The 14,781-nt window shown below is 44.2% G+C and overlaps 1 protein-coding gene across 2 annotated transcripts in view; it reads left to right on the top strand.

Moving 5' to 3' along the window:
* The window catches only part of ANTXR1 (ANTXR cell adhesion molecule 1), a 220,520-nt gene that overhangs the window by 150,661 nt on the left and 55,078 nt on the right, over positions 1-14,781 (top strand). For both annotated transcript variants that reach the window (XR_013994581.1, XM_081068017.1), the window contains exons 15-16: positions 5,837-5,932; positions 6,461-6,628. Coding sequence is in view for 1 of the 2 variants with exons in the window: in XM_081068017.1 (XP_080924143.1) it covers positions 5,837-5,932; positions 6,461-6,628 (264 nt within the window). In the remaining variant the exon portion in view is untranslated. The remainder of the gene's footprint in view (positions 1-5,836; positions 5,933-6,460; positions 6,629-14,781) is intronic.

Below are 14,781 nucleotides of genomic sequence, written 5' to 3'. Positions count from 1 at the left end.
TTAAGGTGTCTTAAGAAAGAATATTATGATCATCTTTTCATGTCACTAAATATGTTTTTATAACAGTTTTAAATGACTACTTGATATTCATTTTATGGATATACCATAGTTTATTTAATGATTTATCCATAATTGAACTTTAAAGTTGCTCCTAATTTTCTACTGTAATAAATTATACTGTGATTAAAACCATATACATATATGTGGAGTGAATATGAAATACACTGGGAAGTCTCCAGTTCAGAAATATTTTTTTCATGACTAATTAAATCTAATTATAATTCAAAAAATTAAAAACAAGAATGTCACTACTAAAGAAATAAGCACACTATACTTTATTGAAGAATACAGGACAATGTTGCGTCATCCCTAATCCTTGTGCGTAGGCGAACAGGCATGATGGTGCCACAACATGTTAAATGCAGCTTAAAACGGGAAAATCTTAAGTCATCTGGAATTTTTGTATTTACAAACACAAGTGTTGCTGGATTTTTCTGACTTGCCAGGTCACTCCTAGGAATTCATCTCCAACACTGACATTTAGGTAACCTCTCTGCCTGATCCTCCAAAGACTTCAGATGAGACAAAACAGCCAGTTCTACTTCAGGTTCAGACCTCCAGACCTCCCAGGCCTGGGAGTTTCTGTGGCGTTAGTCTTTACTTCCTGTCATCACTCCCACAAAACTTACTCCTCTATAAATTGTAAACGATCTTGTTGACAGCTGCATTCTTTTTACTTTTCTCAAAATATAACACTTTGCTCGCGAGCAGCGGGGGAGGGGGAGTACTCAACTACAGTTGTTTGAGTGAACTAAGGAATGGACAAATAAAGGATCCTTGTTTGCGGCTATTAGGGCTTTTCATAAGGATTTAAGATTGTGTTCCAGTTCAATGAAATTTCAAATGAATTCAAGGCTGATTTAAAACTATTTCCTTGGACTTGATTCTGTTTTGGTTACGTTCTCTTTTCCATAGACAGTTCCCACTGGTGCCTGCAGGGAGCTGGGGGTTGAGAGCCTTTTTGGGTCAAGCTGACCATCTGGCTCTGCTGGCAAATGGGTATCAGAGAAGCAGGAATGTTAAAGAACTTGTAGATTGAGTGTAAGAGGGCTACCATATGCACAACTCCAGGGGGAGGTGTTCAGTGCACAGCCTATATGGAGGAGTGAGGCAGCCCCAGGATCAGAGATCTTACCCCTTATACTCACTGGTTTGCTTAACAACTAACTAATAGTTAAATATTTGTGAAGTGAGGGAAGGTCACTACAAGGAACTGTGGGGAACACAAGAAGGGAGCCTTGAATTGTCTGGGGAATCAGGGAGTTCTTCACACAATAGGTTACATTTGAGTGATATCTTAAAAAACAGGTAGAAGAAGTGGGGAGAGGGTGTTCCGAGCATATGGAGCTGTGATGATGAAGCACAGAGCTGTGCCAAAGCCTGACATGATTGCAAACACACAAAAGTTGAGTGTCTAAGGGTAGCACAGGACTAATCCAATTACAGGCTAACCAAACGTGTGCAACAGACTCCATAGTCTACAAGCTGTTTCTTTCGAGAACAGGACTGTGACAGAGGACCACCGAGGTCTGCCTAAGAACAAGCGGTTCAGATGGGCCTCTACCATCGGAGTAATGCGCTGTCATGTGGGTGACCCCACCATCACCCAACTGGACCTCTGGGGCCACCACACCCTTTAAGATTTAAATATTGCTTCCCCCAATGGGAAACCAGCACCTGTCCTTCATCTCTGTGCTCTCCAGGCACCACTAACTCCTACTTCTGGCTGTTTCAGTAATCTGTCCTCTACTTCTATCTAACAAAGTCGATTCCTACACTTCCCCAAAGGCACCGCTGGCACAAGTTCATCTGCATAGGGGCTTTTCCTGAAGGTTTAAAAGTACACATGGAATACAGAATTGTACACCTGAAATCTATGTAATTTCACTAACAATTGTCACCCCCAATAATTTTTTTTTTAAAAGTGCACATGGATTACAACACAGTGCAGCCAGTGAATAACTTCTGACAGAATATTAAACAGCCTCTTGCTTCTTTACCATCCCCGTCATTCCCACTCGTGTGGGGTTCTCACAGCCATCTCCTCAGCTGGGCCCTGGCATTCGCTGGTGCTCGGTTCCACTCTTTTCTGCTCATCTGATGACTGCCTACAAAACCCTGATTCCTACGGCTTTGCTCACGCCAAGCAATTCAGTTTCTCCAGTCTGTCCCCAGTAGGCATACTAGTGGTTTTCCCCTCCCTGCTACATCCTTGAAGGGCCATGTGAGGGGAACTTTCCAAGAGCACTTGTACTTAATTACACGTAGAGGTTCACCTCGGGTGCTGCCGGTTTTCTTAGTGCAATTGCTGGGGAGTGTGATTTTACTTCATCGAGTGTTGGCCAAAGACACATCAAAGATTCCCTTCTCTTCTGAAATTGCAAAACCCTCCCGTCTCTAGAATGTGTAAACAGAGTCATGATAACTGCAGGGAAATTCTGACTCCCTCGCTGGACAAACCCTGGGCCTTTGTGTTGCCTTTTGCTGTTGTTGTTGGAGTTTGGCAGGCAAGCTCTGGTCAGGGGATTAAACGGCAGGCTTGGTGGATCAGCAGCGTGTGGAGCTGATTTAAATCTTGGCATTTCCTGTTGTGGGAATGCAAGCCGCGAGCATGCGCAGGAAGCTGGCCCCGCCTCCTTACCCAGGCATAGCCCAGACTCAGAGGCGGCAGCAAGTCCTAAGCAGAGATGAGAGGAATGGCAGTTGGGGTGTGCAAGTATAGAGGGAGGATCCCGGGGCAAGGCATCAGGGAACCAGACCAGAATTCCAACTCCATTGGTCTGTTCATTTCTCTGGATCCGACTGTCCTCTTCTGGGCAATGAGAAGGAACAATTAGATGTTCTCTAATGTTTGCCCTCCTGTCATTTAAAAAATTAGGACCTGTCATTTAAAAAATTAGGAGACACATCAAACTACTTCCATTGCCTGTTGAGTAAAGCTGCTTTATTCTTGGAGTCTCCTACATTCTCGGTGCTCCTTTGCTTAGTTTTGGGTAATATGCCTCCTTTGGAAAATGGCATGAGGCCAGAGAGGCCCAGGCTTTTTGAAGCTGTATTTCATAGATGACATGATACGCAGAGGCACATCTGCCACTCGTGGTAAAGTTTAACCACACATGTAAGGTACCTAAGGTTCCCGGTTTGACATCATAAGCCTTCTGAAATTATATCAGAAGGCAAAATACTGTGAACTATTATATTCCTTTGGGAGGGGGGATTATTTTATTATTTTGTCATGTTGTACAGTCATACGTTCTTCAAATTAGCAGGTATGAGGGGTGAGAAGTAGAAAACCAGTATTTATTTAATAACATCAAATGACTGGAAAAGCAAAATGCAAAGGGACAAAACCTAGAACTGCCGATACTAGAAAAAAATCAAACGAGAGGAAGGCTGCCTGCACTCAAATTCAGCTCTGCCATCATACGCTGGGTGACCAAGTCACCTAACCTCTCTATTCCTCCCACATAAAATGGGCACAATAGCACCACCTACCTCACTGCCGATTGGGAGATTAAAGGGTTAATACATGTAAAGCACTTAGAAGAATGACTGGCACATAAATGATAAAGGCTACATAAATTCAACGGTGGTTATCACAAATTCAATGTGTTTATTGAGCATCTGCTGTGCACCAGGCTTTGTACAAGACTTAGAATTCGAAGGTCAACGGGATTCACTCTGCCTTCAGGACTCACAGTTCCATGTGAAGAAGGACAGATCTGTTTTAAGGAGACAGAAAGCAAGGGAGAGAAACACCAACCCAAGTGTCAGCTGCCAGAATGTTGCACGTCTTCTGGTCTGTTGTGATCACTGTCCTTTAAGGTATATTAAAGTTTTAAAAAATTTTTAAAGAGGCCTCCTCATCCCAACCACAGCAGGTCACACAGGGACTGTCAATGTGTTAATGTGTTACTGTTTGGTGTGTCACCGCTGGCTCTGGTCTCTTTTCTGCAGACCACTTGCCCTTGCTTTGTACCATGCCTCCTATATGGGACACCGCTTTCTACACAATGGGGCCTACATAGGACTCCACCCTGAGTCCTTGACTCCCCAAATGCCACCAACACAAGGCTGTGGGAAGCAGGCTTGTTTTGAGCAATTTCCACCTCTTTGGCTCCTTCCTCTGTTTTGTAGACCCCCTTTTCAGCTTCCTTTCTCTATTCAAGAGGGAAATCACACCAACCTCCTCAGGGCCCCCCCCTCCATAAGCCATCTATGGCTGTAGATGGTGATCTTTTTCTCCCTGCAACAGGAATAATTACAATGCTGAGGTGAGGAGCAGTTTTGCTAATCATCCTTCCCTTTTCCATCCATAAAGTTGTAAGTTCCTCTTGTTTTCTCCCTACCTCTTAAAAATTATAGTAAGTGCTAACTTCCTCTCACTGAGTTATGGTCAACACATTGAGTTAATGGCATTATTTGAATCATTTCTCTTAATTTATTTGTAAATTCAACAGATAATCTTTCAAGACCTACCACATACTAGGTGCCAGCCTAAAAACTGAGACTGCGATGGTAAACAACTAAACAGAAGCTTCTTTACTGTCATTTGACATTATTAAATGAATACTGGTTTTCTACTTCTGACTCCTCATACCTGCTAATTTGAAGACTTACGACTGTAAAACATGACAAAATAATAAAATAAAAACAAAAGAAAACCCCAAAGAAAATAAATAATAGTTCACAGTATTTTGCCTAATATATGATATCACACCTACATTCCAGCATGGAGAGACAGAAAGTAAATAAATATCAAGCCATAATAAGATCCACAACTATGAAAACAAAAACAAAACAAACAAAGAAAACCCCAGATTGATAGAGTAAAGGGAGTGGGGCTACTTTAGAAGGATGTTCAGGGAAGTCCTCTTTAAGGAGTGATAGAAAGGATCAAACCAGGAGAAGACCCGAGGAAAAGCATGCCTGAAAAGGGAACCGCTTGTGCACAGGCCTCATAGGAATGTGCTCAGAGTATTTAAGGGACAAAGCAAGAGCAAGCAGGCTGGAGTGCAGGGAGGAGGGGAGCATGCTGAGGAAGAAGGCTGGATTGCTCAGCAGAGACCAGAACTCACAGGGCAGAGCTAGGGTTTGGGTTTTATTCTGCTGCTTTGTGGAGAATGGATTACAGTGAGTATAGCACAAATGAGAGGGGAGCAGGGAGGCCAGTGAGGAGGCTGTCGCAGTACTCAGGAGAAAACTTGTGGGGACTTGGAACCAGTGCAATGGTGTGGTAATGGAGGTGAAGTTGGAGAAGTCAGAGATTTGGGATCTTTTACAAGTGGCGTCAATAGAACTTGCTGGCAACTTGAGGTGTAGTCGAGGAGGAGCACGTATGACTCCCAGTCCCAGGTGAGGGGGAGCAGGTTTGAGGTGGGGGAAACCAGGACTTCTCTCTGATGTGGTATTGTTGAGGTGCTTATCAGTCCCCCAAGAGGAGATGTCAATGTCAATGTCAACAGTTGGAGTTCAGAGGAGTCGGGTGAAGATGTAAATTCACAAGTCATCAGCATGTAGATGGGATTAGACGAATTACTCTACAAAGCAGTAGAGATGCAGAAGAGAACAAGTTCCCAAATTGTGCCACAACCTTACCAAGTAGTACTGCTTTTATTCCCACTTTACAAAGAAGGTAAATGACTTGCCCAAGGTCCCAGGAAGTGGTAGCCCTGGGATTTAACCCAGCCAATCTACTCCTGTTCACAATGCCATAGTGGACACATACACACAGCAGTGGTGCTTCACTCCCTTCATGTTCACAATCTCTCTGCAGGAAGAAGATGATGATGGTCTGCCTAAGAAAAAGTGGCCCACGGTAGATGCCTCTTATTATGGTGGGCGAGGTGTTGGAGGCATTAAAAGGATGGAGGTAAGAGATCAGCTTATGTACTCATATCTATGTGCTGACCACTCAATGATGGGAAACCCAAGCAAATTGGTGAAAACTCATACTTGTGATCTGGTGGGGATGTGGATTGTGAGGCATCAGATGGAGAGATGGCAGGTACAGCCTTTTGACTGTGCACCCCCATGTCTTGCCCACTGGGAGTCAGAGCAGTTTGTTTATCTGCTCAAACCTCTCAAAGATCTCTTCCTTTACTGGAATAAAATCCAAAGTTCTTTCCCGAACCTGCAAGACCTTCATAAGTGTTGTCTTCATGGCCCGGACAATTCCTCTCCCAATTAGCTATCCACATGGCTTGCTCTCTCTGCTCCTCAGCCCTCACCCTTTCCCTTCTTGCCCACCTCCCTCTTTCCTGGCCCTCAAAGCCCAAAGAAATCGAGGATTAGGGAGCACTCCCATTGCACATCACGTATATATTCGTGATCCTCATTATCCAGGGGCATTATATTTTATTTTCTCATTTTGTTTTTTTTTGTACGTTCTTTAATTTAGGTTCGCTGGGGAGAGAAGGGCTCCACAGAAGAAGGTGCTAAGTTGGAAAAAGCGAAGAATGCAAGAGTCAAGATGCCAGAGCAGGAGTATGAATTCCCTGAACCCAGAAATCTCAACAACAACATGCGTCGGCCCTCGTCGCCCCGGAAGTGGTACTCTCCGATCAAGGTGTGTCTCCTTCTACTCAAAAATCTATCCTCACTCCTCGTAAAACACTTGCATAGGAAGAATCAGACTCTTGTGACGTGATCAAATAGCAAACCAAATTCCAGATTATCGCAATGGAACAAATTCGTGGACTTAAAAGTGCAGGTACTTCCTTTCTCCATTTCCACATTATCAAGATTGAGAACTAGGCTTTTTAAAATCATCATGGTGAAGTAGTGGAATGAGTGTGGTCTATGAGTCAAGTCACTTGGGTAGTAACCCCGGAGGTTCTATATAAATTACTATAGCATCTCGTAACTTCATTGGGAGGCAATTCCATTACTCAAAAAAATGGGAGGGTTCCTCTTGAAGCCTAGTCTCTATTCCTTGTTTCATAACATAAGCCCATGCCCCTTATCCAAGCCTCCCGCCAGTGTATCAGGAGATACTGGTGCATTGTGTTGGCCACGGATCTAGGATTCCCTCTGTCTGGCTGTGAGTAAAACCCCTTTTTTCTCCACTGTCTCCCCCCCCACCCCAGCTCCAGAGCTTAAAAGCTCTTTGGCTTATTAGGGAGTTTAAGTCATAAGAGATAGTTCATGCTTCCTGGAGTCCTCTTTTCTCTTCCTCTTGGGTGCAAATGTCTTTGAATTAATGGCATTCATTCAACACCCTTCCTCTTCAGCCTTGCCAATAAGCATCTGCAAATGTCTTTGAATTCATGGGATTCATTCAACACCCTTCCTCTTCAGCCTTGCCCATAAGAATCTGCACTATGCCAAATGCCAGAGAGCACTAGAAAATCATAGCTGAAAAGACCCTGAGCGAACCTGTCCCCCTCCTTCATTTCCTACTGGAGTAAACTGAGATAAGCAAAGTACTTGCACTGCCCAGGTCTGGAACTCAAGACCGCAACTCTGGTCTATAGGCTCTAGTTCTGTGCTGCAAACAGAACTGGACCAACTCCAATGCCTCAAGTGAAAGACTCAGCATAAGAGCCAACTCTCATCACAACCACGTGCACACACACGCGCGCGCACACACACGCACACACAAAGCCTTATCCCTCTTCTAATGACAGCAAAAAAAATAGTCAACATTCGCTGAGTTATTCACTAATTTTAGAACAGCCCTTCTCCTATGAAATCAAAAGAAATAACCATTTTAAACAGTGGAGTGAAACTTTATTGGTAGTTTGTCTTCCCAGCAGAGCCAGCTCATGCCCACACTAATTGCAATGTATTTTCATTTTGGTTTGCCGTGTTTAAAGCAGTGAGATTCCTTTTTAAGATAAGACCCCTGAGGCAATGGGCTGAACTCTGGGAAGATGTGGGCGAAATGTAGCTTGCTTGACTAACAGCTGTTGGCTTCTAATTATTTTCTGATGTTGAACGTGCAGTGGCGTGCGTGCTTGCATAGACACGAAGGAGCCAGACAGAATCTCGGAGATGAAGAAGAAAGGGAGATTTTCTACGACGCTGTTTGCAGCAATCTGTACCTTGTGACTAACACAACATCTGTGGTTATAGGCAGGTTTTCATTTCTGGAATCTTGGACATTGAGAGAATATTAATTCTGTTTGAAGAGTCTCATTTCTACTTGAAAGCATGTTATTCCTTTATTAACTGGTGGTTTAGGACTGAGTTTAGGAAATAAATAGGGATACGGACAACTAGATTCAGAAATCTAAAAGCATTCCCAACGCGCACTTGGAATTAGTATCGATTCAATGAGTGTTTGTTGTGCGTCTACCAGGTACCAGGCCACTGCTGCCTACTGCGTGACAGAGGTTCTCAAAGCTGGCTGAGTACCAGAAGCACCCGGGAGAGCATTAAAAACGTGGATCCCAAGGCCTCGTGTCTCAAACCTAATGACTTAGAGTCTCACAGATGGTTTTCAAAGGCACACTGGCCCTCACCACTTGCTCACTTTTAAGATTAAATGAAACTCCTTTCCCCCCAGTACGTCCCTTTCCAAGCTGCACATCCAAACTCCCTAAGTGATACCCTTCTGTTGCCCCAGTTACTGCTCCCTCTGCAACCCCTGCTCTTGGGCCTCCTCTTCCATCACTGTGTTGACCCGCTGGGTCTCATAGTGTGGTCCCTGGACCAGCAGCCTCAGCATCAGACGCTTGTTAGACGTGCACGTTCTCACCTAGATCTACTGAACCAGCCCCTTGGAGGGTAAGGCCCAGCAACCCGGGTTTTAAGAAGCCCAGTTAAGAAATTGTCACTGAAGCTCCCCGCCAGCCTTCCATAGGACGTTCCCCGAGGGAGGGAACTGTGGTGCCTGGCAAAGAGGCCACGATCATACCTCAGTGATTTGTCAGGAGGTTCAGGAGACCTACACTAGATTTCACAGTCCATTTTACCACAATCACAACTGCTGGATTAATGCTAAGTGGCTGAGCATCTGAGTCTCAAGGAATCACCCAAACAGCCAGATGGGAAAGACCTGTGATGCTGATGGACTCACTAAGCTCCGTAGCAGGACTCTCTCAGGAGGACATGAGAAAGTGTAAATGCCCCTCTGGCTGGTGGAGCAGCTCATGCCAATGCTTGCTCAGCTCCCTCCAGGAGCTGTACAGCAGCGCTGGAGTGACTGCTCATGTTTGTGAATCTTCTCTCCACCAGATTTGACCGCCTGGAGGCAACAAGTATGCTTCCTTCACGTCTGAGTGCTAATAAACAGCATTGTACCTGGCACAGAATAGGGTCTCCACCATCTGCTGGTAAAGAGATAAAGCATAGGACGTAATTATGAAACCATTCCCAGAGCATGTGCTGATTAGACTATCTCCTGTGACCCACACAGATTGCTTTGGTACCCTCAGTCCAAGGAAGTTGGCATTCTTCTTTCATCTCTTTGAGGAAAGGAGAGAAAAAGAGGTCATCTTATGTGTATCTGGGCTGGGTGGAGTAAGGGAGGGGCGGGAACAAGGAAGTTTGAAAATCGAAGCACAGAAAAGAATTCAAAAGTCATCATGTATACTGTTTGTCCAGAAGAGGGGCGGACTTGGTACCAGAAATTCAGGTTCACACTGTTTAACATGAATGCACACTCCAAGATAAGCCCCATTCTAGCCATAGAGCCTGCGGGCATCTGTAGGCCTTAGACAAAACGTTTAGCCTCGTGGAGTGCCATAAACTCTGCTTCCCCTTCCTGAATTATCTCACTTAAGTTGTCACAGTCCTGGGAGGAAACAGAAAGCACACTCAAAAGTGTTGAACTAACACAGGTATGGGCAGGGCTAAGGGTACCCACAGCAAAGTTGAGACACCCAGGGACCAGCAACAGTGAGAGCTGTTACACCCCTAGGCCTGAGGGCAAGGAGGAGAGATGGAGTCGGTGGAGCCAGGGCCCTGGAGAAGAGGCCACACAATGGGAGCTGTGGCCATAGGGTGGATGTCAGCAATCTAAATCTGCCCTGCCACCTGTTTTTATATGGCCCCCAAACTAAGAATGGTTTTCATATTTTTAAATGGCTATATAAGTACCTACATAATATCCGTGAGTTTGCCTCTTGACCTATAAAGCCTAAAATATTTACTCTCTGGCCTTTCGCAGAAAATGATTGCAGACTCCTGCCTTGTAAGAACACAGTCACTGTTGGAGAAGCAGGGGGTCAAGGAGGGAGCAGAAGGAACACAAACCCCAACTTCTCCCTCATCTTGCCCTCTCATCTCCTTCTGGTGCCACATGTTGGCAAACCAAAGGGAAACTAATGATACCGTCTAAAGAGATCAACCTTCCAAGACAGAGAGCCAGGAAGAGCGAGAAACATAGACAGTAGATGGGGGCAGCCAGCTCCTGGGGACTAACCAATCTACTCGCTGCCCCCACTATAAACAGAGAGAACACCTCCACCCAGTGCAAAACTGCCAGGGGGTGCTGGGAAGACTCCTAGTTCCCTAGATCACAGTCATACATCTTTTAATGTATTCATTTGACTCACTTGTTTTCATGCATTCCATGAATAGATTTGAGAGGCAGATGAGCATGTTTGTAAGGAACCCAGTGGGAACTCATCGAGAGAAAGGGTCCACAGTGGACTTCTCTCCACTGTTCCCTCAGTCTAATTTAAGGCACTGACCACACTTTACCCTTTCCTCTTTCCAGGCTCATGACTATTTGGCCTAGATTTTCCTTTGCTTGATTTTCACTCCCTGAATTTACAGCACCCCATGCTTCTCATTAAGTTGGACTGACCATTTCAGACAAGTAATGCCCAGATATAGGGCCACTAGAGAGATGAAAACCAGGACTGTTTTCAGTTTCCCTGAAAGGCTTGCAGCCTTCAGAGAAACCATTTTTCTCCTTTTCCAGTAGCTCCTCCACATGAAATGACAGAAATGACAGCTAAAGGACAAAAGCCAGACTCTAGCAGGCCAGACAGACTGGCTGTTCTGTGCAAGAAAGCCAGACCAGCCTGTGCTACTGGTAGGGTCTGGGACGGGGTAGCCTTCTCTTCATTTTCTGTCAGGCCCACCTGTTAAGCACCTTGACCTTGTAATCAAGCAGCTTTCAGTCATGAAACTGTACTGGATGAAGCTGTACGTAGCCCAGTAAGCTTTAAATGTTGTCAGATGTGCTGTTGTTGTTGAATAGACTTTTTTGTCTCTCTTCAGCTACTTTTTAGAAAGGTTCCAACGTCTGTAAAACAAACACCAGCACAAAAAAAAGAACAAAACAAAAATTACCTTTGTGTGTGTGTGTGTGTGTGTGTGTGTGTGTGTGTGTATAGGAAAAGTTTCCAACTTTGTGCATCAATTTATTTCCTTTGAGGGGAAGCCTGGGGCACAATATTTACCATATATCTTCAGATATAAAAATTCCAGTGTTAATATATAACGGCCATGTATGTTGAACTACCCTCAAAATTCTCAACCTCTGACTAACTTCCTCTTAGCTAATGCAGACAAACCAAAAGAGAAGACACAGCTGCTGCCTGGTTGAAAAATAAATAAATAAAACGAAAGAAAGAAAAGGAAACCCAGATACAAACATCATGTACCAGTGTGCTTTGAATGATGGCGGCCTAAACCTTCCCTGCACAATCTTGTTGTTTAAGAAGAAACAAAAGCTAGAGTTTACATAGGCCTTCTAGTGTATCTGCCTTGGTGGATTAGAAGTTACTGTCTGAGGCTGAGGTGCGGTTTGGGAGCCTGGAATTGGTAATTTCTCATTTTATAGTCAAAATGTGTCAACTTCATATGAAAGAAAGCTATTTTTAAGTGTCAGCTAATATACTCCGGTGGAGAGTCCCCAGGTTGGTGGGGAAATCTTTTAGCGTCACAAAAGCCATTGGGTTTCTCCTGGTGACTGAGGACAATTGCCTTGAAATGCGTCCTATGGAGAAGCCTGTGCATGATGGACACTCAGATCTGAGATAGATAGTGTAGTCAACCCTCGGGTTCCTTCCCAGGCTTTGGGCAAAGCCCAGGGACTGGTTGGAAGAACCCCCAGAGGCTCCTCTGGCCCCAAAGGGATGGTATTAACAAGCCCATTAGCTACTGTCTTGAAATGACAGGCTTCTGCCAACCTTCAGAAAATCAAGACTCAGAAAATCTGCCAACCTTCAGAAAATCAAGACTCTAAGCATTTCTCTTTGACTTTAGAGAGTGATTTTTATCCTCTTTTTGGTTATAAACATACTTATTCTAAAGTTCACTTCAGTTCTTGCATTAAAAGCTTCCTGATGTAGGAGTTGAAAGAGGTATATAGGATGTATAGATTATCCAGATTGTTTTCTCTGCCACGAAGTGGGGACTTTGGGTTTATTTGTTGGACAGTCAGACCTCGGAATACTGAGGATATACTTGGAATCAGGTAGTCTCATCTCAGCCAGGAGATTCCAATGACAGCAGCTCACCTGAGTGAAGCGCTCACGTGGGTGAAGCATGTACCACAAGTCATACACAGATCCAAGCTTCCCATGTCCTCACTCCTTTATTTCTCACAACAGCCCTCAAGAGTAGAAACTACGACTACTCCTATTTTGTAAATGGAAAAACCAAGGCACAGAGAGGGGATGTAATGCACACTGCTAGGAAGATGTTTCTTGGTTTATTTTATTAACTACAATGCATTCATTCAGGCCAGCAATGAAATCTGCTACTAATCAAGTAAGAGAGAGGACAGGAGCCTAGAGGTAAAAGACCAACGGGGAAACTGTTCACACAATGAGTGACAGCCAAGGCAGTAGCCATGGAGACGGTGGGGCAGGAGTGGACAGGAAGAGGCGACCACATTGTGGGGAGAGAACATCCACAAGACATGGTCAAAGTCAGATATGAGGTGGTAGTGGAGGAGGTGAAAATGATTCTCCGGTCCAGCATGCCCATCTGGGTGGATGGTGGTGCTACAAACGAAGGAGCAGGTTTGGAGAAAGATAGTTCAATGTGTGAGGTTTGGTTTTTAAATACCTGTGATATGTCTACGCTACAACTAAGATTTGGTAGGTAACTGGATACCCAGCTCCAGAGCTGAAGAATAGACTGTGCTGAAGATAGAGTTTGTGAGGCATCAGGAGAAAGGGAAAGTGGACCTTGAGACTAGATGAGAGTACTCAGGGTGAGCACTCAGCCTGGGGGATGAGACTAGAAAAGAGCTAAGGGGAACGCCTCACTGTCAAGTATAAGCAGAGAGGAGGAGCCAAAGAGGCTGAAAAGGTCGAGAGCAGCAGATAGAGGCTGACGCCAAGGGACAGTGTGCAGAAGGGAGAGGCCCAGCACATTAGATCTCTCAGAAGAATCAAGTGAAATGAGGCCTAAACGTGGCTGAGGCATTTGGCATGCGGGATGCCATGGGTGGCCTTAGCCAAAGCCGTGGAGGGTTGGAGCCACCAAACACTGCCTTGGAAGCCAGACCATGTCATGCTGCAAAAGAAGAAGTGTAGCTTGAGGAAAAAGGGGCAATGGCCTTGGAGGAGCACAGGAGAGAAGATGGGTAGATACATACTTGTAAAGCTCAAATTATGGGGTCTTTATATCCTGCATTACATTTTTTTCCATCTTTCTACAGAGCCTCCCAAATGATCATTTTAATGACTTTACCATGATCATAGATAACATTTAATGAATAGCGTCTGTGAGACAAGTACCTAACTTCAATATCTAATTGTAAGCCTCATACCAAGTCTATGGGAAAGACAGTATTATTAGCTCCGTTTTAAAGATGAGAAAAGTTAAGTGTTAGGGAGATGAAACAAATGTATCTAAGGCTTCAGAGCTGATGAGGGGTAGTAGACCCAGAATACAAACTCAGGCCTTCTGAATTCAGTCATTTTGTGCTTAAATATTACACTATGATCTGTTGCCACAAAAACACGTAATTTATGACCCATTCTCCTGGTGTTATATAGCTAAGTGGCTTTTGTGGGCCTTTGCTCTGTATGTAACTTTAAATTTCTGCTGAGTTAATTAATATGCGCCCTCAACAGCCAAATTTTCTTTCAGTCCCATCTCATTTTTCCTCATTTGTCAAGGAGTTGAGTGACCAGCCACAGAACACCATGGGTGGGCTGATTTACAAAGCCAAAACTGACAGTCCCCAAAAAAAGGGAAAGAAAAAAGAAAAAGAGGCATTCTTCCAGAAATTCCACCTGGTTATATGCTGAAATATAAATGCCCTCCCAAAGAACCTTAAAGGAAAACATTTCACTGATGATTGAAACGGTTTAATGCAGAAAACCATGCTGAACACAGCAGCAGTTCTATCCAGTATTCTAAAGTCATTTCAAAATATTTTCAGACTTTCGTAAATACTTTGCCAAAAGAGATGAGAAACACTACACGTAGCCAGACAAAGTTTAACCAGTACGACAACTTGAGCAACAGTTGATAAAAGTCCGACAGCATTATTTTTTTGTATCTGACTATACCCAAAGGGAAAGAATTTCAAAACATGAAGTCTTCGAGATGATATTCTTAAATTAACATTGCCACTATAAAAGCTTTGTGTCAAGGAACTTCCCAGCACTATCCTTCAAAGACTTCTTCCAGGTGGGTGTTCTCAAACATGCCTGAATGAGGCCGCAGGAGGAAATACATTTTGGCCCAGTATTCCCTATGGGTGTACATGTGTGAACGCACATATACATACTCATAAGCACACCCATACACACACCCATACACATTTAACTGAAACAGATTTTTCACAAAATAGTACTTATC

This window comes from Rhinolophus hipposideros (assembly GCF_964194185.1).
Source record: "Rhinolophus hipposideros genome assembly, chromosome: 12".
NCBI classification, from domain to species: domain Eukaryota; kingdom Metazoa; phylum Chordata; class Mammalia; order Chiroptera; family Rhinolophidae; genus Rhinolophus; species Rhinolophus hipposideros.
Note: the sequence above shows the minus strand (reverse complement) of the source record. Positions and strands in the feature narration are given on the sequence as shown.